The 26,498-nt window shown below is 42.0% G+C and overlaps 1 protein-coding gene across 2 annotated transcripts in view; it reads right to left on the reverse strand.

Moving 5' to 3' along the window:
• The window catches only part of COL28A1 (collagen type XXVIII alpha 1 chain), a 352,774-nt gene that overhangs the window by 191,214 nt on the left and 135,062 nt on the right, over positions 1-26,498 (reverse strand). For both annotated transcript variants that reach the window (XM_029588942.1, XM_029588943.1), the window contains exons 12-13: positions 14,993-15,061; positions 13,469-13,537 (exon numbers count right to left, since the gene is read on the reverse strand). In XM_029588942.1, the coding sequence (XP_029444802.1) occupies positions 13,469-13,537; positions 14,993-15,061 (138 nt within the window). The remainder of the gene's footprint in view (positions 1-13,468; positions 13,538-14,992; positions 15,062-26,498) is intronic.

Here is a 26,498-nt window from a genome sequence, read left to right on the forward strand (position 1 = left end):
ACACATACATACAAACACACATATATACCCCAAACAACCCCACATTCCCTTCATACACAATCAACTTACATCCATAACACACATTCCCTCACAACCACATCCACTACCTACAAACTCATAGCCATACACTCTAAAAATATCCAACAACCCTATACACAAACCCTTTCATAAACCCCTCCCCACCCAAAAACACACAGCCCAAAAACACATCCAGCCTTCCAGATACCACCTCACACACACAATGCACACAGTCCTATATCCCCACATCCCCAAACACACACCTTCACCACATACACCCATCCATCCATGTACAAACACATTCTAATATCTAAAAGAACATTTTTCAAGAAATGGAAAAAGGATCTGAATGAAGAAAACAGGAAACAGCATAAGCACTGGCAAGTCAGATGCAAAGCACTAATAAGGAAAGCAAAGAAAGAATTTGAAAGGAAGCTTGCCATGGAAGCAAAAACTCATAATAAAAGCTTTTTCTGCTATATTAGAGGTAAAAAGCCTGTGAGAGAGTCAGTTGGACCATTAGATGATCAAGGGGTAAAAGGGGCACTTAGGGATGACAAAGCCATAGCAGAGAAACTAAATTAATTCTTTGCTTCTGTATTCAATGAGGAAGATGTAAGAGATATATCCATCAATCCACAGAAGCTGAAGATCCTCACTCACGAATTTACTCAATACAAAAAAAGGAGGATATATGAAGTTCTCTTTTATAATTGTTTAAAATACTAAATTGAAAAACCTTATCAACTATTTATATAGGAACAAATACCATCAGTAGTAGTGCAAATGGACTATAATCCATCGCCTCTCGCCACGCAATGGGCCCCAGGCGAATTCAGCATTTATTTCAAGCACTTAGTATACAATCATTTGGTATTGTTCCTAATATTTATTCCACAACATTTAATATTTGTCTACTAAAAATTTTTTAAATTTTTATTTAAAGTTTATCCCAAAAACCCAAAAAAACTTATTCATTTATGTAGTTCTAAAATATAGATCAATTATTCCCTAGCATAAATTAACTGTCCACCGTCATTCAGTTTGTTCAATCATTGACATCCTGGAACAAAATCCTAGGATCAAATATACTTAGCCCCACTGTTGATGTATTTTTTCTCAAATTGTCCCGACATGGGCCATGTTTCGACTGTTTTCAGTCTTCCTCAGGGGATACTTAGCATGTTGTAATCACGATTTCAAAAACCAGTTTCTGTTATTCTGCCTTGCCAGCGCTAGTCAGTTAATTTGACCTAGGACATACAAAAATGTATTGTTAAAAAATGCTGTCTAAAAAATCTCATCAACGATACAAATTTATCTAACCTTCCCAGAACGGTTTTGCCAACTCCCTTATAACAAATTTTTGTAACAATCTTCTTTCAAACTCAACAACAATCTTTTACTCACAGTATTACTAATGCCCATTCCTTTTCATGCATTAATGGCGCCTCGGCATTCTTAGACTCCTCCACTTCCTGTCCACTTTTTTATACCTGTCATACCCGGAACTTGATGCTGTCAATCATCCTCAAAAGTCACTGCTTCCAATGACATCCTTCTAAAATACCGACCAGTCAATTTCTTTATTTAACCCACTAGGGGTCACTGTTTTAAAATAATGGATCCATTTTTGCTCTTTTTGTAGAAGGATTAGATCAAAATTGCCACCTCTCTGAGGGTATATCGGCCGTTCTATAACTGCAAATTTGAAATCCGAGAAATCATGTCCCTCGGATATACAATGCTGTACCAGCGGTGCTTCAATCTTTTGTCTTACAATTGAACTTCTATGTTCCACCATTCTTATTCTCAAGCACCTCTTGGTTTTGCCGATATAGAGCAGAGGGCAAGTGCACCATATACCATAAATTACCCCTACCGTAGAACAATCTGTGCGTGCCTTGAATCTGAAAGATCCCTCCTTAAAAAAGGGTAGAAATTGGCCACTGTATGATTGCTGACATACCGAGCACTTGTTGCAGGGATAATGTCCAAATTCTCCTGAATTATCATTATTTTTAATGTAATCCACATCATCCTTGTAATTGGAATGTACAATAGTATCTCGGATGTTTTTGCCCCTTTTAAGTGCAAAGCGAGGGCCATTTGTGAATATAGGATGTAGATTCAAGACATGCCAATGACGCTTTATACTGTGTTGTATACGATATATTTGAGGGGAATATGGTAAAACACAAATCATCCGATCCGTAGTTTCTTGTCTTCGTGATGGCTGTAGAAGTAAATCGCGATTTGCCCAACGTGCTCTTTTATAGGCTTTCTTTACCACATACGGGGGATATCCCCTTGAACAAAACCTTTGTGTCATCTCCTTTGCACGTATCTTGTACTCTTCTACAGTGGAGCAGACTCTTCTCAGTCTAAGAAATTGTCCAGTCGGTAAATTTGAACGCAGATGCTGGGGATGACAACTCTCATATCTAAGTAAGGTGTTGCGATCCGTTGATTTCCGGTATAATGTATATTCAAAGCCGTATTGTTGTATAGTAATGAAAATGTCCAAATAAGCCACTCCACTTCTACTGAATACGGTAGTGAATTTTAAATTCACATCCCTAGTATTTAATCATTCTGTAAATTCCACAAAAGTTTGTTCCTCTCCTTGCCAAACAATTAGAATATCATCTATGAAGCGCTTCCATGTCTTTATATGGGCTGAATTGGCGAACAATTCTCAAATAATAATCAAGAGCGCAGACAAAGGTGGAGCTATAGTGGTTTTAAATACCGTGGATTACAAAGAAGAAGTGATGCGCCAATTGAATGATGATATTTATTACAGACGACTAGATCTTGATCCCACAGTGGGCTTGAAAGCTTTGATTGATGATGTTTTAGAAGAAGCCTTCCTAAAATCTTGGATTACATCAAAAGAGAGAAGGTTTTTAAGGGTAGATTATCCAAAAACTCCGGTACTATATGTACTGCCTAAAATACACAAGGCTTTACATAAACCACCGGGGCGGCCCATAGTTTCGTCAAGGGGCTCCTTGTTGGAGCCTTTGTCGGTGTTTATAGACAAATTTCTGGCGCCCTTGGTTAAGGAACTACCTTCTTTTGTGAGGGATTCTTCTGATATGATAGCGCAGTTGGATAATGTATCCAAGGACATTTTCCCGGGTGATAATTTGGCATTAGCAACAATAGATGTTGTAGCACTTTATACAAATATACCCCAGAGGGATGCGAGTGATATCATAATAAACATCTTAAGAATGAAGTCATTGGATAACAGAGTTCCAGTTGATTTTATTAAAACTTTGATAGAATTTGTTCTATATAATAATTACTTCCTTTTTGAAGATGACTATTACTTACAAACCAAAGGGATAGCAATGGGGGCCACAATGGCCCCCGATGTAGCAAATTTGTATATGGGAAATTTTGAATCTATGTGGTTGGAACAGAATCCATTTAAAGCCCATATAAAGACATGGAAGCGCTTCATAGATGATATTCTAATTGTTTGGCAAGGAGAGGAACAAACTTTTGTGGAATTTACAGAATGGTTAAATACTAGGGATGTGAATTTAAAATTCACTACCGTATTCAGTAGAAGTGGAGTGGCTTATTTGGACATTTTCATTACTATACAACAATACGGCTTTGAATATACATTATACCGGAAATCAACGGATCGCAACACCTTACTTAGATATGAGAGTTGTCATCCCCAGCATCTGCGTTCAAATTTACCGACTGGACAATTTCTTAGACTGAGAAGAGTCTGCTCCACTGTAGAAGAGTACAAGATACGTGCAAAGGAGATGACACAAAGTTTTTGTTCAAGGGGATATCCCCCGTATGTGGTAAAGAAAGCCTATAAAAGAGCACGTTGGGCAAATCGCGATTTACTTCTACAGCCATCACGAAGACAAGAAACTACGGATCGGATGATTTGTGTTTTACCATATTCCCCTCAAATATATCGTATACAACACAGTATAAAGCGTCATTGGCATGTCTTGAATCTACATCCTATATTCACAAATGGCCCTCGCTTTGCACTTAAAAGGGGCAAAAACATCCGAGATACTATTGTACATTCCAATTACAAGGATGATGTGGATTACATTAAAAATAATGATAATTCAGGAGAATTTGGACATTATCCCTGCAACAAGTGCTCGGTATGTCAGCAATCATACAGTGGCCAATTTCTACCCTTTTTTAAGGAGGGATCTTTCAGATTCAAGGCACGCACAGATTGTTCTACGGTAGGGGTAATTTATGGTATATGGTGCACTTGCCCTCTGCTCTATATCGGCAAAACCAAGAGGTGCTTGAGAATAAGAATGGTGGAACATAGAAGTTCAATTGTAAGACAAAAGATTGAAGCACCGCTGGTACAGCATTGTATATCCGAGGGACATGATTTCTCGGATTTCAAATTTGCAGTTATAGAACGGCCGATATACCCTCAGAGAGGTGGCAATTTTGATCTAATCCTTCTACAAAAAGAGCAAAAATGGATCCATTATTTTAAAACAGTGACCCCTAGTGGGTTAAATAAAGAAATTGACTGGTCGGTATTTTAGAAGGATGTCATTGGAAGCAGTGACTTTTGAGGATGATTGACATCATCAAGTTCCGGATTGGTAAAAAGAAGTGGGCAGGAAGTGGAGGTTACACAGGTTAAACAGGAATTTCGTATTGAGTTAAGTGATGTTTGAATGTGATTGACAGCATCAAGTTCCGGGTATGACAGGTATAAAAAAGTGGACAGGAAGTGGAGGAGTCTAAGAACGCCGAGGCGCCATTAATGCATGAAAAGGAATGGGCATTAGTAATACTGTGAGTAAAAGATTGTTGTTGAGTTTGAAAGAAGATTGTTACAAAAATTTGTTATAAGGGAGTTGGCAAAACCGTTCTGGGAAGGTTAGATAAATTTGTATCGTTGATGAGATTTTTTAGACAGCATTTTTTAACAATACATTTTTGTATGTCCTAGGTCAAATTAACTGACTAGCGCTGGCAAGGCAGAATAACAGAAACTGGTTTTTGAAATCGTGATTACAACATGCTAAGTATCCCCTGAGGAAGACTGGAAACAGTCGAAACATGGCCCATGTCGGGACAATTTGAGAAAAAATACATCAACAGTGGGGCTAAGTATATTTGATCCTAGGATTTTGTTCCAGGATGTCAATGATTGAACAAACTGAATGACGGTGGACAGTTAATTTATGCTAGGGAATAATTGATCTATATTTTAGAACTACATAAATGAATAAGTTTTTTTGGGTTTTTGGGATAAACTTTAAATAAAAATTTAAAAAATTTTTAGTAGACAAATATTAAATGTTGTGGAATAAATATTAGGAACAATACCAAATGATTGTATACTAAGTGCTTGAAATAAATGCTGAATTCGCCTGGGGCCCATTGCGTGGCGAGAGGCGATGGATTATAGTCCATTTGCACTACTACTGATGGTATTTGTTCCTATATAAATAGTTGATAAGGTTTTTCAATTTAGTATTTTAAACAATTATAAAAGAGAGATATATCCATGCCAGTAATGATATTCAAAGGTGATGATTCAGAGGAACTGAAACAAATCTCAGGGAACCTGGGAGATGTACTAGGGCAAATTGACAAACTAAAGAGTAGCAAATCACCTGGATCAGATGGTATACATACCAGAATGCTGACAGAACTGAGAAATGCAATTGCAGACCTATCAAGAACTTCATCTATGGTACCTGATGACTGGAGGGTTGCCAATGTAACGCCAAATTTTAAAAAGGTATCAAGGGACGATCCAGGAAACTACAGACCAGCGAGTCTGATGTCTATGCCAGGCAAAATGGTAGAAACTATCAAAAAGAACAAAATTGCTGGTCATATAGATAAGCATAGTTTAATGGGACAAAGCCAATATGGATTTAGCCAAGAGAAGTCTTGCCTCACAAATTTGCTACATTTTTCTGAGAGTGTAAACAAACATGTCAATAAACATGAGCCAGTTGATATAGTGTATCTGGATGTCCAGAAAGCATTTGACAAAGTCCCTCATGAGAGACTTCTTAGGAAATTAAAAAGTCATGGTATGGGGGCATTGTTCCATCCAGTTAAAAGATAGAAAACAGAGAGTAGGGCTAAATGGTAAATTTTTCCAATGGAAAAAGATGAATAGTGGAGTGCCCCAAGGATCTATTCTGGGACCACTGCTTTTTAATATATTTATAAACAACTGAAATGGGAGCAATAAGTGAGGTGATCAAATATGAAGATGACACAAAATTATTCAAAGTTGTTACATCACAAGAGGATTGTTAGAAATTGGAAGAGGACATGGCAAAACTGGGAGACTGGGCATGCAAATGGCAAATAAAATTTAATCTGGGAGCCTACTGGTTTGAGAGCAGAGAACGTGGGGCAAGAGGACGAGACATCAGAAGGAGCCGTAGGAGATCTGAGCTCCGCCCCCCGACGTCAGCGGGAGCCGCTGTGGGTACTTAAGAACACCCCCGGAACTTTTGCCTGGGAGCCTACCGGTTTGAGAGCAGAGAACGTGGGGCAAGAGGACGAGACATCGGAAGGAGCCGTAGGAGATCTGAGCTCCGCCCCCCGACGTCAGCGGGAGCCGCTGTGGGTACTTAAAAACACCACAGCGGTGCGCAGCCGCCAGCGCGCTGCCGCTGTGGTAGCAGAAAGATTTCATCTGATGGGGAGAAAGAGAAAAGTAAAGACCTCCACTCCAACGGCAAAAGAAGTTCGGGGACCCATGGACGCTCATCTTCAGCGGAGGGTGAATTATAATTTGAGAGAACTGGCTACTGAAATATCTTTCTCATCGGGGGATTCCGGGGGTCCGCCCCAAATCCAAACATCCTTTTCACCCCCGGTTGGGGATGGGGCCAATGAAGCGGAATTGGACCCTCCACGATTAGCAATAAAATCTGCTAATGTAATAGGGGAAGATGTTAAAGTTCAGGATATGGCTATGGGAGCAGTTGGAGGAGAGAGTACTGCAGAAGAGGGTATTGATAGACCCCTCCCAAATTTGGAATCAAGCATACCTGAACCGGAAAACATTTCCTTGATTGATGTATGGAGGGCAGTAACTAACATGGATAGGAGATTAGTCCAATCCATGAATCAAGCTACCACTCTTGCTACAGACACCAAGATAGCTCTAGGGGATCATGAAAAGAGACTGAAAGATTTAGAGGCAACTAGTGTGGCAACTGCCACACAAGTAGCCACTATTCAGGCGTCAGGATCTGCGTTTATAAAGGATACTTTAATGATATATAAGCAGTTAGAAAATATGGATAATGTTTTGAGAAAAAAAAATTTGCGAATATTGAATTTTCCTATTACCAGACTATTGTCTGCTCATGAATTATTTAAGAAATAATCAAAAGACATTTTGGGTATTTCTGAAGAAATAATTATTTCTAACTTGTATTATGTATCTAATGTAAAAAAAAAATCTTGCAAAGAATGATGGTGATATGGATATACTTCAATCTGAAAGCCCCAACTTGACAGCAATTTAAAGGCATCTGTGGATAATATCCAGATAAGATCTACATTGGTTGTGGTATTTGCATTAGAAAGCCAGAAAAATCTGGTTCTCCAGAAGTATTTCCTGAATAAAAGTTTTGCTTTTTGTGGTCAAACGATGCAAATGTTCCCTGATGTGTCGAGGGTAACCCAACACAGAAGGAAACAATTTTTGTTAATGAAAGAGAGGGTCTTGGCCCTAGGGGCCACCTTCTTTCTAAAATATCCCTGTAAATGTATGATTTCTTTTCAAAAAAATAAGTTTGTTTTCACTGACCCAGGGCATTTGGAAGTTTTTCTTCAAGATAAAGGTGGCTAGGAGGGTTACTGCCCCTATTGGAGAATAAGTTTGGCAGGAAATAGAATAAGTCTTTCTTGATTTATGAATGAGTTATAATTACTTTTTGTTTAAAAATTATCCTAGTAAAAATAGGCTCCCCTATAGATTATGGGGTCTGTATGTGTTTGTTACAGAATAATTTTTCCTGTATTGTAAGGTAAATTTTGATTTTTGCTGTAACGCACTATTTTCCTTTTCTTATTTCATGTGAATGTATTTAAGAAACTTAATAAATTATAAATTAAAAAAAAATGTAATCTGGACAAGTGCAAAGTGATGCTCTTAGAGAAAAGTAACTCAAATTATAACTAAACAATGCAAGGTTCCATATTAGGAGACACCACTCAGGAAAAGGATCTAAGTGACATCATTGAAAATACATTGAAATGTTCTGCTCAAATAGAAAGCTAGGGTTCATTAGGAAAGGAATGGAGAATAAAACAGAGAATATCATAATGCCTCTATATCACTCCATGGTGCGTCCTCATCTTGAGTAGTGTGTTCAGTTCTGGTCACCACATCTCAAGAAAGATATAGCAGAATTAGAAAAAATACAGATAAGGATAACCAAAATGATAAAAGGGATGAAACAATTCACCTATGAAGAAAGGCTAAAGAGGTTAGGACTCTTCAGCTTGGAAAAGAGATGGCTAAGGAGAGAGATATGATAGAGGGCTATAAAATGAGTGGTATGAACGAGTAAACATTAATCAGTTGTTTACACTTTCAAAAAGTACAAAGACCAGGGGGACACACAATGAAGTTACTAGGTAATATATTTAAAACTAATAAGAGAAAATATGTTTTTACTCAACTCATAATTAAACTCTGGAATTCATTGCCAGAGAGGATGTGGTGAAAGTTATTATTGTAGCTGCATTTGAAAAAGGCTTGAACAAGTTTCTGGAGGAAAAGTCCATTAACCATTATTAAGGTAGAGTTGCAGAAATCCACTGCTTATCCCTGGGATAAGCAGCTTGGAATCTATCTACCTCTTGGGATCCTGCCAGGTACTTCTGACCTGGATTGGCTTTTGTTGGAAACAGGATACTGGGCTTGATGGTACTTGGCCTGACCCAGTAAGGCAAGTCTTATTGTCTTATATTCTTACCCCCTCCTATTCATCCTTCATACACCCACATCCTTTATTCCTCTCAAACACACCCCACCACCCACAAATACCCCTTCTACAAATACATGTTGGAAAGCATTCCCAAAGCAATGCCCCTATATGCTTTCCCTACTAGTTAAATTAAGAAGCATTTCTACTTGATTCAGTTGATCATGTGTTTTTTCAGTGTAACAATACTGGTTGTTAGGCAGCCCCCCTGCTAGCAGGAGCCCTCACTAGGCCATGTTCAGACCCACCCTAGCCTCAAAGGTTGCATGATGCAGCAAGGCCAGTCCTATAAAACCCTCCCTCATAGCTTACTCCCTGCCTAATCATCAAGTCACGCCTGCTTCTTGCCTTTGTCTTGTTCTTTCTCTATTTAGGCCTCCCGGTGGCCTTCCTTGTCTGTATGTTCTTTGCCTTGCTCTGTTTCAGCCTCCCAGTGGCCTTCCTTACCTGTGTGTTCCTCGTCTTGCCCTTGCTCTGTTTAGGCTTTCAGTGGTCTTCCTTGCCGAGGTGTTCCCAGCCTCGTTCTATGTTAGGCTATCCAGTGGCCATTCTGTCTGTCTGCATCCCTTGTTTCCCTGTCTCCTGTGGACCTTCTGGTGGTCCTCATGTCTGTTGTCTATCCTTGTTTGTTTGGTTCTCTCTTGCTTGTCCTGGCCCTGTTTTACTTTGCATGCTGTTCCAGTTTTGACTTGTCCTGTACGCTGTTCTTGCCTTGTTCTAATTCCTGTCTCCTGGTGCACTGCCAGCGAATTCCTGCTGGCCACCAGAACCCACGGACTCAACCCAAGGGGGAGATGGCCGGTCAGGCAGAAGACTATGCTTTGCTCTTGACCCCTGTGCTGTTCCTGTGTGGCAAATTACATTGAAGCAGCCTGTACACCATGACATTCAATAGGTACAGAAACATAATAAATAGAAAAGTACAGTAACCATGAAGATAGAGTACTGATATTACCTACAGATAAAACTAATTGTTCTTAATGCAGATTGGAAGGGGGTTAATTAAGAACATAAGAACATAAGTAAATCTTATGTTAAATCCGGATAACTCTGAATATTGAAGAGAATCTTCAAACAGAAGCAGGGTGGGGAAGTGAGAGAAAGAAGGAAGCAGATGCTGAGGAGGGAATGGTGCACAACTTGCTCATCACTAAAGTGAGGGATTTTTTTTCAAAACTTTATTAAAGTATTCCAGTGACAATTAACTGAGCAGCTCTCCCTATTTAGGGCCTGATAGATGGAGGTAAAGATGTGATGGTCCTAGGAGACAATGCAAGGGACCACAACAACTAATCTCAAAGGAGGGAAGGCTACAGATAACTCTTGAGGGCCTGGATAGTAGTGATGAGGCCAGTAATCCTATAGAATCCAACCAGCGTCTGTCTGTAACGCTATAAAAGGCTTCTCATTGGTCAAAGTCAATACTGAGAAATCATCGCGCATCGCAACAACGGTTGCCATGGTAATCTCTTTTGAAAAGCTGCGCGTCTCACCCGCGCGGCAGGAGGAGGCAGATGCTGCTGGAAGCATACTTCTTTCCTCCTCTCTTGCCAGTTGAGAGGGAGGTTTGGATCAGCGAGAGAGGTAGACAAGAGGGTGGATCGGCCACCTGGTGGGCGGGAGGGAGCTCCTGGTGTGACAATAGAGAAAATGTTGGCTCCTCCTGCCGCCCAGGTCAGAACTGGAGTATTTGTACAGAACTGCGTATGTTGTGTAGCACTATAGACGTGATAAGCAGTCATAGCAGAACGCCATACAAGGACCATGCGATCAAACCATGAGTCTGCCCTGGGCGGCAGACACCACATGACACATTCCCTTCTTCCTCTTGCTAGTGAGAAGGAGAATCATATTGGATTTGGAGGTAGAGGGAAGTGACAAAGAAGAGAGCATCAGGGGGAGGGGAAGGTGAGAGTGAATGGTCAGAATGTGCACTACATCAGGAAATATTTGAACTGTCAAATCCTCTCATGCATGACAAGCATTCTGCTGGTGAGTGCAAAGTTAAGGATTTAGGGCAGGGCCTCATGAAAACATGTGTGACCCTCTTTATTTTTTTTTAGCCATACAAAGTCACTCCTCTGACAACAGCAATACCTGGACTTGGGCAGAGGAAATCCCGGTGCATGCGCAAAGAGGGATTCCAGTATGGACAAGATGCCAACAATGCTCTGTGCGCCTCCTCTGTCCAATTCCAGATGTCGCTGACATCAGGAGAGGGACTCTGTGTGCCGAAAAGGAATAATGAGCTTCATGCAGATAATGCAGTATGGACTGTAGGGTGGGGACAGATCTAGCCCTTTGCGCATAGGTGGTTTAATCAGGACTGCCTCTGCAGCATTTTTCAAACTCCGGATACGATTATTTTTCTCCTCCCGGGCCAGCAAATAGAAATATTTCCAGAAAAAAAATGTAAGTTCTGAACTGACCACTTTGTTATTACTGGGCAGCACCAAGCTGTTCATGAAAAGGTCCACATCAAAACAAAATGCCCCTTAAAAATTCATCTTTTCTTGAAAATAGTATTTTGCTTTCCACAATATGTTAAATTCCTACAATACACTAAGCTAAAACAGCAATCTGAATAATTTTAATATTTTAAGGGAGGCAAAAAACCCTTTTATTTTCTAGAATTAAATGTAATATGTGTAGATTATCTATAAAATGAATTTTTACTATACTGTGAGCAGCTTTGGGCAATCCAATAGGTTTGAAAATATTAGATCTATTCTGGAGTAATCTGATCAAGCCACTCTAACAGGAACATGCACTGGTTGTTTTGCTTAGTGTGCACTAATTTTTGTTATGTTGGTAGCTCGCTGGAAGCCCCCACAACCTGCTGCACTCACCCCAGACACCACCAGCAGCCGGGCCTGACACAGCGATTCCCGCAGTGCGGCCGGGACACTGAGAGACGCACTCCCTACGCCGCCACTGACCTTTCCTCACAGCACGGATGCCGCCAGCAGCTCCCCAACCATCGCACTGCACTGTTCTCTAGGCTCGCGTGCGCATAGTTCACGGAGCCTTTCAGTCCCCATGGCGGGAAAATGCTAGCGCTCCTTAATGACATCACGTGGCTGAGTATTTAAACCGAGTCGCGACTTCAGCAACTCGCCCCAGCAACAGGTCCTGCTACTTCAGTAGTGCGAGTTGCTAGCGTCCTTCATCTTCTCTCCAGCCTTGCCTCGTCTCTCCAGCCTGCCCAGCCTCATCGTATCTTCTCTCCGTGTCTTCCTGCCAGTCTTTACTTGTTAGTCCTCCCCGTCTCCTCCTCGTCCTCCTTTGGAGTGATCACTGGTTCTTGCCTGTCTCCCAACTACTCTGATTGCCTCCTGCCTCTGACCTTGCCAGGTTCTGGACTTTTGCCTACATCAATCCTCAAGTGAGGATTGTCTAAGTCCTGCCAGCCACCGGAACCCAAGGGCTCAACCTGCAGGAAAAGGGGATGGTATAGGTGAAGCCCTAGACCAGTCTCTTGCCAGTCAGCCTCTGTCAGCTGTCGGGGAGGGCCTATGGGGTTCACCCCATAGGCTGAGCCAACCTCACCACAGCCACAAGGGTTCACGACGCTTACAATTTTTTTAGCACGCAATAAAACAAATAAAGCACACTAAATTGATTTTGTGCTTGTTAAAGCAAGTTAAAATACAATAAATGGGTTTTAACATGCACTAAAAGATTTACTGTGAGCTAAGGTGAACCACAAAAGCAAACTAAGCAAAACAACGATACAGCAGTTTTTGGGCTACTTATCCCTATATTCTAGTGCAAGAGATTCCAGTCCTTTCCTCAAGTACCTTTAACCTGTCTGGTTTTCAGGATACCACAAAGAATATGCATGAGAAACATAAAAGACATGCACCTCATGGATATTCATTGTGGACATCCTGAAAACCAGACTGGCTGGGGTGGGGGGGGGGGGGGGTGCTCCAGGACTGGCTTGAGAAACACTGCACCACACTAATGCTTCAATGAACTTCATATAATAAATGCACCTTGTGGCTCAGGAGATAAGTGCTGTGCAGTGCTACGAGAAAGGTCTACAGTTCAATCCCAGGTCAGCTTGTGCTGAGGATACAGCAATGGCAGCACCCAGAGGCTCCTGGGGAAGGATGTCATGGTCCTTGCTTAAGGGGGACATCTAGTGGCCAGATTCAGGACCACGATTGCAGGGTTCCAGCAGGAGCACTTACACATACCCCCAGCAGCAGATCCCAGTCCTGCTTCCAACTGAATTGTAAGTAAAAGAAGCAGGAAGAATGTTCCTGCTCAATCTCCCTGTCCTCCCCAATAAATTCATGCAGAGTTGATACATAAATATAAACTTTGCCTTATCAGTATCAAGGTGAATTTTCCCTTTTATACGACAGTCATCTGCCTCAAACTATTTTAAATAGCATTGGATTCCATTTATTATTTATACATTTTATTGTATTGTATTTACTTACAGGTAATCCCGGCTCACCGGTTCCAGTAGGCCCTATAGGACCAATTCTTCCTTCTATACCTTTTTCACCCTAAGAATAAGAAGTATATATTTAAGTATCCAAATTAACAAATTTAATTTTCATTTCAATATTTTTTTTAAATTATTCATAACTCCATGCACATATCCATGTAACAGAAATTAGAGAAAAATACTGGCATTTTTAGTACAGTCCACAACACAAAAGATCATGCAACTCTCTTCAGCATTTTAATTTAGGGGGTAATTTTGTCACTGCATGCATTGGTGTAATGTCTGCGGGGTACTTTTTATCCACAGGCTTAACACCAGCTTTCAAAGAGTAAGTATGCATGTACTTTCCCTGAGAAAATGATCCCACCAAAATTACCTGCACACAAAGCTACTAAGGTGTGCTCGTGTTTTTTTCAGGGACAATTGCACGCATACTTTTGCACCTGCAAAACGAATGCCTGCAAATCCAAACCGTGCACCCAGCTCCACCAACAAGAACACCTCTTCACACTGCAGGGAAAATCATGCACATACAGGCCCTATACATGTATTTTTACCAGCATATCAGGTGGGAATTGGTATAAAAGGCCATTTTCATTAACAATGCCCATGGAAATGGCTCTAAAAAATGACCCTCCCTGAGGACATATCCATTCTTTATTCACAGATACTCGGCGAACTGTTATTATTATTATTATTTATTATTTATTTCTTTTATATACCGACATTCAATCGAGATATCACATCGGTTTCCAGATAACCAAGAGAATAGAGCGTAGTCCGTCCTATTTTACATTATAACATGGTAACCAAAAAACAATTATAACATATTATAACAGTAGTACAAAATGTGCAGCCAAGCTGCACATTTTGCTTTCAGAAATTAGCGCCTACCAAAGGTAGGCGCTAATTTCTTCGGGCACCGGGAAAGTGCACAGAAAAGCAGTAAAAACTGCTTTTCTGTGCACCCTCCAACTTAATATCATGGCGATATTAAGTCGGAGGGCCCGAAAGTTACCAAAAGTTAAAAAAAAAAAAATTTGAAGTCGGCCCGCGGGTTGAAAACCGGACGCTTAATTTTGCCTGCGACGGTTTCCGAACCCGTGGCTGTCAGCAGGCTCGAGAACCGATGCCGGCAAAATTGAGCGTCTGCTGTCAAACCCGCTGACAGCCACCACTCCGGTCCAAAAGGAGGCACTAGGGACGCACTAGTGTCCCTAGTGCCTCCTTTTGCCTGTTTTTACTGCCGGGCCTAATTTGCATAGTGAATCGTGCGCACAGGAGAGTGGCCTGTTCGCCCGCTCTCCCACGGACTTTACTGTATCGGCCCGAAATAAAGCAAGCAGCACACATGTGGTTTAATATGAAGAAACTTCAGTTCTGTACAGATACATATAGACGCCAAGCTTCAATCATCGCCACTGATACGTCTTTTTAATTATCAAGGTGGCCTTTTCAAAAAGGTACTGCTAGCTCATAACAATTTCTAATCTAAGATTTTACTCATGATTACCTTAGATCCTGGGTTTCCAATTCCAGGGGCACCCACGGGGCCAAGAGGACCAACAGATCCTGGTTCACCCTGAAAACAGAAAAATGATCATCAATGACTAAAGCACATCTAAACAATACACATATTCCTCACTGTTCTCAGGAATTGCTGCAGAGGTCTTTCAGAAAACAACATTTTTGAATAAGATTGTAGAAACCTTATATGAAATTGCCTTGATATCACAACATAAACTAGATTGTAGGCGATTGGTATTCATTCCCAGTCCTTGAGGGTCACAAAATGGGTCAGATTTTCAGGCTATCCCTAATGAATATGCATGAGGGAGATCTGCAGGCACGCCACCTCCATTGTATGCAATTGCAAACATCTCTCTTGCATATTCATTATCCTGAAAACCCGACACATTGGTGGCTCTTGAGGACTGGAAATGAATGCCCCCTATTATAGGACATTGAGGGGGTAATTTCCAAAGCCATTTATGCACGTAAAGCTCGGGTTAGTGCACATAAAGAGCTTGTTAGAGAACTGTGCAGGGGACGTGCGTATAAAACTTTGCATGTCATTCAATTTCACTAATGCTTTAATGGACGTTCTAGTGGGGAGGGTGGGGAGTTGGGATTTATACACATGATTTTGATTTTAAAAAAGCATGCACATAAAAATTAACACACACAGGCTATGCCCTGCAAAGTTCAGGTGTAATTTTGTGCATGTAGTATAATTTTCAAAAGCGGACTTGTGCACGTAAATCCACTTTGACCATTGCTGTCACTTCACAGGCTTTTCTTGACTTCTTTATGTGGCTGGTTTGAAAATTACCCTCTGAATTATCAATTATAAAAATGTAATCTTAAGTTCTTGTCTGTCCAGAAAATGCGAGAGGCTGTAGTACCATCAGTGGCCACACGGTGTTAGTATAATGGATTAATGAGAGGCTGCTCATTACCATTAAGGCCCAGGTAACTCCTTTTAGCTATTGTAGTACAGATGGATAATTACGGGGAGGCACCATTCATATACAGCTCCTCCCTTTGAGGGTGCTAGGATAGCCATCTCCCTGGGTAAGGTAATAAAAGCAGCTCTCTCCTGAGAGCTCTGAGAGCAGTATAGTTTGGTTTAGACATTTGGAGGAAATCTGGAAATGTTTTTCTCTGTCTGGTTTTTGTGGCCTACTTGGGGCTTGGGTTTCATCTTGCCTGTAGTCCTTGGAACAATTCGGAGACTCCTCTTCTATAGCCCACTCCTTAGGTGCATGGTGGTTTAAGAATACAAGAAGTTGCCACACTGGATCAGACCGAAGGTCCATCAAGCCCAGCATCCTGCTTCCAACAGTGGCCAATCCAGGCTACAAGCACCTGGCAGGATCCCAAACACTGAGTAGATCCCATGCTACTGATGCCAGTAATAGCAGTGGCTATTCCCTAGGAAAGCATGATTAATAGCAGTTTATGGATTTCTCCTCCAGGGTTGTTTTTGCAGGAGTTTTGCATTTTTTTGTAAGAAGATTGTGAGACCCCAGGGTGTTTTGGGGAAACCTTTTCTTGGGGAGCCCTGCATAGGGAAGACCTACTCTTCTGTGACCTTTGCAGAGTAGAGGAATGGTGTCCTTCTGGTGTTTAGATCTATCTTGGGAGAAGAGACACTTTTTTGTTGGATGCCCAGGAGGAAGAATTTTGGGTCCCCCTTCCTGTCTGAAGGGGGACCCAAAACTCTCTTCCTCAAATCCCTTCCATCATGGGATTTGAGGTAGAGAGAGAGAAAGAGTAGATCAGTGAGAACCATGAGTAAAACCAAGTTCAAATCTACTGAGGACAACCAATTGGAGTCTTCAATCCCTGGGAAGAGAGGATGTAGGACCCTCTGTGCTGAGACTGCATTTTACCTTTTAATTTTTATAGTTTGGAGGGGGTTTTCTGGCCACACAAGGGATATTCACTTACCCAAGCCCTGAGGGTAAAAGCTTCCCATGCCCTGATAGTAGAGACCCATGCACAGATAGAGGGAAAGACTGTAACAAGAGATCATCTATGGTGCTGTGTTTACTGTGCCATACACTCATTCTCTTTCTCCATCAGTAAAGTATTTATTTTGGACTCTCAAACCTGACTCTCCGGTGTATTATTTGGCAGTTGTAGAACTTACAGAGGGAAAATAAAATATACCTCTCCCAGGGAAAATAATTCTTAGGTCACCCCTGTCACTCCAGGCCCTGAAAGGTGGTTCCCTTCCCCCAACAAAGAACTCTGACCTTGGGGATAGAGACTTGTGTAAAAGAGCGCCTTTATGATCCAACCCTGAAAGAGACATTAATTCTTTTATGGCCCCATCGTGTAACGACAGCACCCAGAGATGAGGGTTACCCTAGTGATATGGGTTAATTCACATCTGCTCACGATGTGCTGCAGAGTACTTTGTGACATGCTGTTATACTGCTTTCTATGACAGATATTGTTCCTACAGCGAGGAATTACCTCTCTTCATTTTAATTGGTTTCTGCACCACGGTAATCCTATTTCCAATATCATGATAAGTTTGCGAATCACTCCTTTTGCTGATACTCAAGAATCTTCTCTTCTAAACAAGCATCATTCCTTTTTATTGTCACTGTATGAAAAGATTGTGCCCTGCTACCATTTACAATGGAATCTACAGAAACAGTCTTCATTCAGCTTTCTTAACACCAGAGTCTGTAATGTCTTTGCATTTGAGGTTCAAACACTCAAGTACTCAAATGCATTTCAAATTCTAATGTGAGGAAGTTAAATGAGGGCCGTATCATATTACTTACCAAAAAGTGACACGGCACCACCAGCAGAAATAGTGGCAACCAAAACCACAACACAGTTTAAACACTCTTGAGATGTATGTATTTATTTATTTATTTATATTTTAAAAGAGTTTACCGCTTTTACATCTAAAAAGTTGGGCAAAACGGTTTACAAATAAATATATATAATAAAAATCAAAGTAAAAACAAACATTAAAAGCAAATAACAAGAGACAAACTAAGATACAAGGGATAAAGTGGAGAGGCTCCAGAGATGGTGATTTACAAACAGTGGTCAGAATATTGCTTGTCAAGGTGTCAGGAGGAGGCGAAAAGGAAAGTTTCAAAAAAAATGTTTAAAGTCTGTGCGTGATGTTTTTTGTCTTAGATCAGGGGTCAGGAACCTTTTTGGCTGAGAGAGCCATAAACGCCACATATTTTAAAATGTAATTCCATGAGAGCCATACAATATGTTTAAATCTAAATTCAAGTAAATGTGTGCATTTTATGTAAGATCACACTTTTAAAGTACAATAAGTCTCTGAAAATATTACACCAGGCCTTAAGACACCAATACATCTCCTATTAGGAAAATGGACCAAGTCAGGCTGCTATAGAGTCCTACACAGAAACTACACGCCAGCAGAAAACCTCACCTGAATCACGTGCTGTCCCTCACCTAACATAGAATAAAGAGACCAAAACGCATAACAAGAAGCATGCAGAAAAAACTGAATTGGAAACTGCAACAAGCCAGAGTCTCTGTATGCAGTGTAACAAAGGAAAAAAAGAAACATCACCCATCCTTATAAAACAAATCAAGACATATAAAATCATCAACAGTAAAACTGTACTAATAAAAAGAACATATTTCGAAACAGCTGATGAGTGGAATATCCAATAATTAAAAACTCATTATAAAACATTTCCAGATACCAACAAAATATTTCAAAATAGCAGACACAAAGACCCAGTAATGAAAAATAATAAGGATACAAAACATTTTTTGCTATGCATACCTGGGAACGTTTGATATCCAGGTGTCCTGAGATTGTTCCGAATTAGCAGGAGGAGGGGTGGTTTGCTTGGAACTTTCTCCTCTCTCAGTCACATACCAGCGCTCTCTCTCACACTGGCTCTCAATTACACACCTATACACACATGCTCTCAGTACTCACATATACACATGTTTTTTCTCTCTCACTTATATAGGCTCTTAATTACACATTTACACACATGCTGTCTATCTTTTCATGCTTACACACACACACAGGCTTTCAATCACATAAATACATGCTGTCTTTTTCTCTCACACACAGACTCTCATTCACATGCTTACAAACATGTCCTCTCTTTCTCTCATTTACACACAGGCTCTCAATCACATACTCACATGCTCCCTCACCTAAATCAGCTCTCAATCACACACAGACACACATGGTCTCTCTCTCTCATTTAAACACAGGCTCTCAATCACATACTCACATGCTCCATCACCTAAACCAGCTCTCAATCACACACAGACACACATGATCTCTCTCTTACTTATACACACAGGCTCTTAATCATACATACACATGATTTCTCTCACACACAAAGGATCTCAATCATACACACATACTGTTTCACACAAACAGGTTTACAATCACAAACTTACACATACAGGTTCCCAATGGTAAACTTACATTCATGCTCTCTCTCTCACAGGCAGGCTCTCAATTACAGACATACTCTCTTTCACATATACAGGCTCTCAATCATTCACATACATGCAATCTCTCACTCACACACACAGGATCTCAAACACACATGCTTGCTCGCTCATTCACTCTCTCTCTCCCCCACCCCCACCCCGGGAACTTGCGGCAGCAGCAGCCTCCTCCCAACGCTAACTTCCTTCATTTTCAGCCCTCGTGGAGGCGGAGTCCCATCGGCCGCGGTTGAAGCTCTTCATTTTCCTCCGAGCCGCGCTGCAGTCTTCTTTTCGTCGCGCACGCTCTGCTTCCCACGCACGCACCCGATGCTCACCACTTCCTCTTCCGGGCCGCCGGGGGGGGGGGGGGGGGCGGGAAGAAGAGAGCACGCTGGTGCCGCTGACTCCAGCTGTCCTGCCGCGTACCGCCCGGGCTGACAGCATTTTAAGCCCGGGCGGAGGAGGACCGGGGAGCAGCTGGGTCAGTGAGGGACTGGAAAGTGTGGCGACACTTGTCTGCGAGCCAGATGCAGCCTTCAAAAGAGCCATATCTGGCTCGCGAGCCATGGGTTCCCGACCCCTGTCTTAGATGATCTGGGAGGGCTTTCCAAAGTGAAAGGCCAGCAACAGAGAAGGCACATCGTCTGGTGATGTCTAATCTAGCTAGCCAAACAGGTTTTTATGTAATGAGTGGAGCTGTCGCTAAGTTGCTAGATTCAAATTAGGGTGCATAGCCAGGTAGAGGAGTCATTGTGAATCTGATTATAAATGATAAGATAAAATTTTGTATTGTACTCTGAATTTAACTGGAAGCCAATGTAGTGAGTATAGGATTGGAGATATATGTTCTTTGAGAGAAGTGCCTGTTAGAATGCATGCAGCTGAATTTTGTCTTAATTGTAGAGGGTGGCAAACATTGTCGGGAAGGCCGATGCCTGTAAAGATAAGAGGACGTGACATAGAGTGCAGTGGTAAGGAAAGATAAGAAGGGTGACTAACCTTTAGGAATGTTGAAAAGATGATTTATATTCGGACAACAACCAACAAGGACTGAGTTGCACAGGCTGGATAAACATGCATGGGAGTAGCTTGCTATGACGGCAGTTCTACCCCTAAACAATTAGCTAGATACTTTACTTAGATGCAGCTCCAGCACTGCTAAATACATTGATGGCGGGGGTGGAAGGGAAATAGAACAAAAAAAGTCACTTACAAGGGACAAGAGTTACAGATAAGTATGGGGGGGAAAAAAGTGAAAGCTTGCTGGGCAGACTGGATGGATCATTTGGTCTTCTTCTGCCGTCATTTCTATGTTTCTATGTCACTAGATGGCCCCAAATCCCTTACCATCTGCGCTAGTAACATGATGGGATTTTCCATTCTCTTTCAGTCTCTCCACTGAGCTGACTGGATTGGCTATCCAAGGGGCATAAGGAAGAGTTAGAGGAGTACAGTCATTTTGAGTTAGAGGTTGAGGAGTAGGGAGCTGTTTTTGTTTTCTCCCTGCTGAGCTGGGCCCACTAACCCAGCTTGGTATTTTTTCTTGCATTTAGAGGAGATCCCTTCTCAGTACACTCCCTGAGAGAGTCTGTCTCCCTTTTGAACAGTTAAGGTTTTTGTAGATTTTGGTCCAAGTTAAGGTTTTTGAAGATTTTGGTCCAAGTTAAGTTTTTTTGTAGGCTTTGGTCATTTTCTTTTTCATTCTGGGGAACACCCTGTGCCATGGGAAAGGAGCAACCCCCTCTGATCCTGAGAGCAGGGGCTGGAGATATGTGAGCAACCCCCTCTACTCTCTCTAGAGGAAGCAAGACCAGTGACAGAACTACCCAGAATACATAGAGACTTTTGGATTTCTCCCGTTTCTGTTCATGTGGAGGTTTTTGTCCCATCCCTCTGAATAACCTGGTGAAGGAGATATAGAGAGCTGTAAACTGAACTGAGAGGTCTTTGAGGTTATACCATCCAGCTTTGAGAGACTCCCAATCAGATCTCCACCCCAGAGGGATCAGGACACAGGCTGTGGGCGTCAGACTGAACTTTGGACTCCGGTAGGACCTTTTCATAGTGTGGGGTTTCCCCATAGGATTCTCCCTCTACTGGGCTGTTGCACAGATGCATAGGCAGTGGCAAGCTCCCTCCCAGGAGCTGGAGAGATGGACACCAGCATCCCAGCGGAGACCCCGTGTAAATAGTTCAGCTGTAAGTTTCAGTTGTTGAATGTCTGTGCAACAGAGATCAACCTTTTGGAAATGATCAGTAAATATGATTTGAACACCCAGTCTGAGTCCAGCCTGTCTGTCCTTGAGGAGAACACCACACCAGAAGGAGAGACCCACCATAGTAGAGACTCTCCATCACCTGGGCCACAGAGGTTTCCTCTCCCCCCCCCCCCCCCCAGAAAGAGCGCACTCCCTGGGAAGGATGGCAAGAGCAGCCCCGACTTATAAATACTTTTATGGCCCGAAGGGAACCAACAAAACCCCAGCAAAGGGTTACACGAGTAATTGCAGGTGGAGGTGACAGGTGGAAGACTGCCTGTACCCTTACCTTTATTCACAAGGTGGAGATATCAAGAGCCTACCGACAAATATGAGCACTGCTTTATGAGGGAAAGACGAAACTTCATTTTCCTGATTATTCTGCTGCTGTAGCAGCAAAACCAAAAGCATTTGCCCTGGTCTGCACACAACTGATAAAAAAAAGAAACTGTGCCCAGCTAAGCTTAGGGTCTATCATCAGGGTGAAAATGTGATGCTTGATACCATGGAAGAAGCGCTCCTGTTTCTACAAAATCAGGTGCAGCATGAGGTTTCAAAATGTTTCGTGGTTTTCACATCTCACTGACTGAAAACTGTGCAGTATGTGGCTTATAACCAGTGTTGGCCTATCATGGGGCTAACTTCATGGAGAGGAATGGTTTGCTGAATCAGCAGTTGTTGACTTTTATTTTTAAAAAAAAGTGATTATTTTAGGCTGCCATGTCATAACAATAGGTTTATAAGTGAGAATTTTTCAAGACTAGCTGAAAAAAACAGAGAGGGCCCCTTAAACATGTGGTAATCAAGTGACTAATGTCATTATTTTGGCAGTAAGGAATATTTGGTTTTTGGAGGGCTTGGGGTAATTGGGGTTGAAGGGATGGGGGATTAGGAGGAAGGGAGGTTGTAGGGTGGGTGAGGGTTTTGAAGGTTTGGGGTACAAGGGCAGCCAGATGGAGGGTTTCTGGATTTGGTAACAACTCTAGGAACTGAATGTTGTTTTTGTTTCTCTTTTTTATACAAGAAGGCTGAGTGTAGGTCTGAGCTGGGGAACATACAGTACACCCTGCAGGTTTTGAGTGTAACATTTCTTTTAAGAACATAGAAGATAATAAAATTTGCAGATGGTAGGGAGGATAACTTTCAAATAACTGCATGCAACAACATATATATGTGTATAAGCAAGTATTTTATAACCCACACGTGAATCTCTACCCCGTAACATATGTGCATATTTAGACATGCATGAATACCTGCAATGCACTGAAATCATATATAATCAATGGATTGAACATGCATACTTTTCCTACCTATTTTAAAAATATAGCCTCGCATATTTTATGCGCAAAAGTGAAGTAGGACTTTTTCGCGCAAGTCCCTATATATGTGCATCAAGTCAGCCAATTTTAAAACATGCGCGTGTATTTGAAATTACCAGTTGTCCGACTCCTCCACCAGTTCACCCAGGCCTTCTCCGGGTCATCGAGTCCCTCCTGGTTCTTCAGCCCAAACACTCCCCAGTTCACCCAGACCTCTCACCTTACGCAATAAACTAGTCTGATACCAATTATGCAAGAAAATTAGCAGGGGTAAATTTACATGAGTAAGTTGCCAAATACACTCGCATGTCTTTTAAATTTGCAACTTATGTAAGTGTTGGCCCCGACTCTGACCACCCCTTTTTTATGCATATACATGTGCTTGCACAAGTGAAAACACGCGCATAATTTTTACTTTTATAAAATATGGAATAAGCAAGTAGATGCTGCTTACATGTGTCTAAGCTCATTTTTACACATGTAAAAGTTTTGAAAATTCACTCATAATCGTACAAGGTTCCCAACATGGAATGTCTGTGGCAGTGGATCTGTCCTCAGTATAAAGTGTTGCAAGCCATGAAAAGATTTCAGACGGATATAGCCATGCTGCAGGAGATGCCTCTGAACTCCTTAGAGCAATCCAAATTAAAAAAACGAGAGAATAGGAGAGGTTCTTTCTGATTCTTCTGGTCAGCATAAAGCAGGGGGCACTATTCTAATAAACAAGGCTATTCCTTTTAAGGAGGTCCAAACTATTTGAGACCCAGAGGGTAGGTATGTCCTAGTAGAAGGGAAATTATTTGGTAAGTCTATATTGATAGGGTGTGTGTATGTATATAGATAGATAGATAGATAGAGATAGACAGATATAGATATATAGATGGATATATATAGATATAGATAGAATAATAGTTAGATATGCTCCCAATGTTTGTAATCATAGCTTTTTCGCTAAATTAGTGTGTGATAGAGTATATGATAGAAAGCCTCAGACTGCCTTAATGGACCGGCTCCAGCTATCTGGCCCGGTCCACCTTAAGACAAACAGGAAAGGGATCCTCGGGTGGGGGCGTTTCCCTGAGGTAAGGGATACAAAGGTGAGGCCCTGAGAGAGTTAGAGAGGCCCCAGGAAGAAGAAGGAAGCTGTATCCAATGCTGTGTTTTGTTCTGGACATTTTCTTTGCTTGTCAGTCTGCTGAGGTAAGCAGCCATTTGCTTCTCTTCTGTTATGTAATTTTGAAAATAAACTGATGAAAAGCAGACCATTCTCCAGCCTGGTCTGTTCTGCGGCCTACTCCAGCCATAGACCGCTCCAAGGGCATCACATATAGTGTCAGAAAAGGGATTACCTGTTCTAAGCGTCTGCACAGACAGGGACCCACACTAGCAGAAAAAAAAAAACCCAAAACATTTTTTGGGGGGCCTGGCTGCAATTGCAGCCACACAGGATTTTTTTTGTGTTGTTTATTGGTACTGGCTAGGAGAGAAGCTCCGTCGGAGGGAGGGAACAGAAGAAGTGAGTCAGAGCTGGAGAAGCAGGCTTTTCTTTTATTTGGTTATTTTCTTGAAAGAAGGGGACAGGTTTCCAGCCTTGAAGGAGCAGGAGCTTAGAATAGTTTTTGCAGGAACCTCCCTGAGAAATGGAACAGTTACTGCAAGCCCTGGTGGAGGGACAGCAACAGCTCCGGGCAGCCGCTCAGACCCAGTATGCGCAGCACCAGGCTACAGCAACAATTGCAGCAACACCTGGAAGCCCAAGCACAGCTTAAAGACCAATTACTATGAAGGACACCAGTGCCAGGGACTGCTGGGGTACACACCGGAACAGAGCAGAGTCCACCCTCACCAACACTGGAAATTCGGCTGACAAAGATGGGGCCCCAAGATGACCCGGAAGCATTCCTGGTCACCTTTGAGAGGGTGGGGGAGGCCATGGCCTAGCCTAGGACCCAGTGGGCCCTGAGAGTGGCCCCACATTTAACCGGTGAGGCCCAGGCCGCATACCGGGCCCTTGACAACCAGCAAGCCCAAGACTATCAAGAGGTCAAGACTGCCATACTCGATAGACTGAGACTGTCTAAGGAGTCTTATCAGAAAAGTTTCCAGGGCTTAACCTTTACACCAGGAGAGAGACCTCGGGTTCTGGCTCAGAAATTAAAGGAACAGTACTGGTGATGGCTAGAACCCGATAATAATAGGGGAGTTGAAGTTGCGGAGACTGTCATGGCAGAACAGTTTGTGGACGTTCTCCCCTCCCGAGTACGTGAATGGGTGCAGCGACAGACAGCGGTGACCCTGAAGGATGTGGTTCCCCTAGTAGAGCGTTATTTGGATGCTACAGACATAAGCCGTGGGCTTACTCCAGCAGAGAAGAATTCCCAATAAAGGGCTTGGAGAAAGGAAGGAGAGAATCGAGGGGCGGAACCCTAAGCCGCTATATTGGCCGAGAAGTGAAGAGTCTCCCTACCTCACGAGACCCCGATAACGCCTTAGAGGGGCCTGAGGGTGGAACGAGTAAAAACACAGAAGCAATGACGCCAAAAGGGACCTGCTTCAATTGTGGAAAGAGGGGGCACTTTGCCCAGGACTGCTATTGAGTGGAGGATGAACCTATGGATGTCAATTTGGTAGCCCCTCACTCTTGCTCGTTTGTGGACATTCCCCACTCAGGGTTTACAACCTTCGTGGTTCCAGTGGAGCTAGATGGTGACTCGACCCAAGCCTTAGTAGACTCGGGAAGTGTAAAAACTCTCATTCGGAGGGAATTGGTCAAAAGAACACAGATTGATTATGAACAGACAGTGACCCTCACTTGCATACATAGAGACCAGAGACAATACCCGACCAGTTAGGTCCTGTTGAAGACTCCAGTGGTACAAGCTACAATAGAAGTGGGAGTGCTCCCCTGGATACCATATCCGGTGATAATGGGATGAGATTATCCAGACTTTAGGACTCTTTGGGCCCAGCTCATGAAGGGCCCAGATGACTTCAGCGAGGAAGATATCTCATTTCTGGAGGTCTTTCCTTTAGAAGACCTGGACTTGTATATTAATAATCCATTACATCTTGAGACCTTTAGTATTGACAAGGCTGCTTTTAATCAGTAATGGGGGTTGAATTCATATGGAGATAATATATATAAATTTATCTAATCACCTTGGGATCCATGTTGAATTGATTAATTTTCCTAAATACTTTTTAGGCCCCATTTTAAACTGGACTTGGACAATAATTTTTCTTCTATATTTTTTTATTTCCTAAAATGTTGCTAGTATTGCATATGTATTTTCTTTTTTTTTTTTCTTTTCTCATTTATTTGCAAAAATTCTAATAAAAAAGATAGAGATGGGGATTTTTTTTTTTAATATATATATACAGATGATAGATGGGGAATTAGTCTCTGAGGTGGAGGGTCAAAAGCCAGCCCCCCCCCCCCCCCTTTGTACTCAAGAAAATTCTAGTATAC

This window comes from Rhinatrema bivittatum, chromosome 2 (genome assembly GCF_901001135.1).
Source record: "Rhinatrema bivittatum chromosome 2, aRhiBiv1.1, whole genome shotgun sequence".
Lineage (NCBI taxonomy): Eukaryota > Metazoa > Chordata > Amphibia > Gymnophiona > Rhinatrematidae > Rhinatrema > Rhinatrema bivittatum.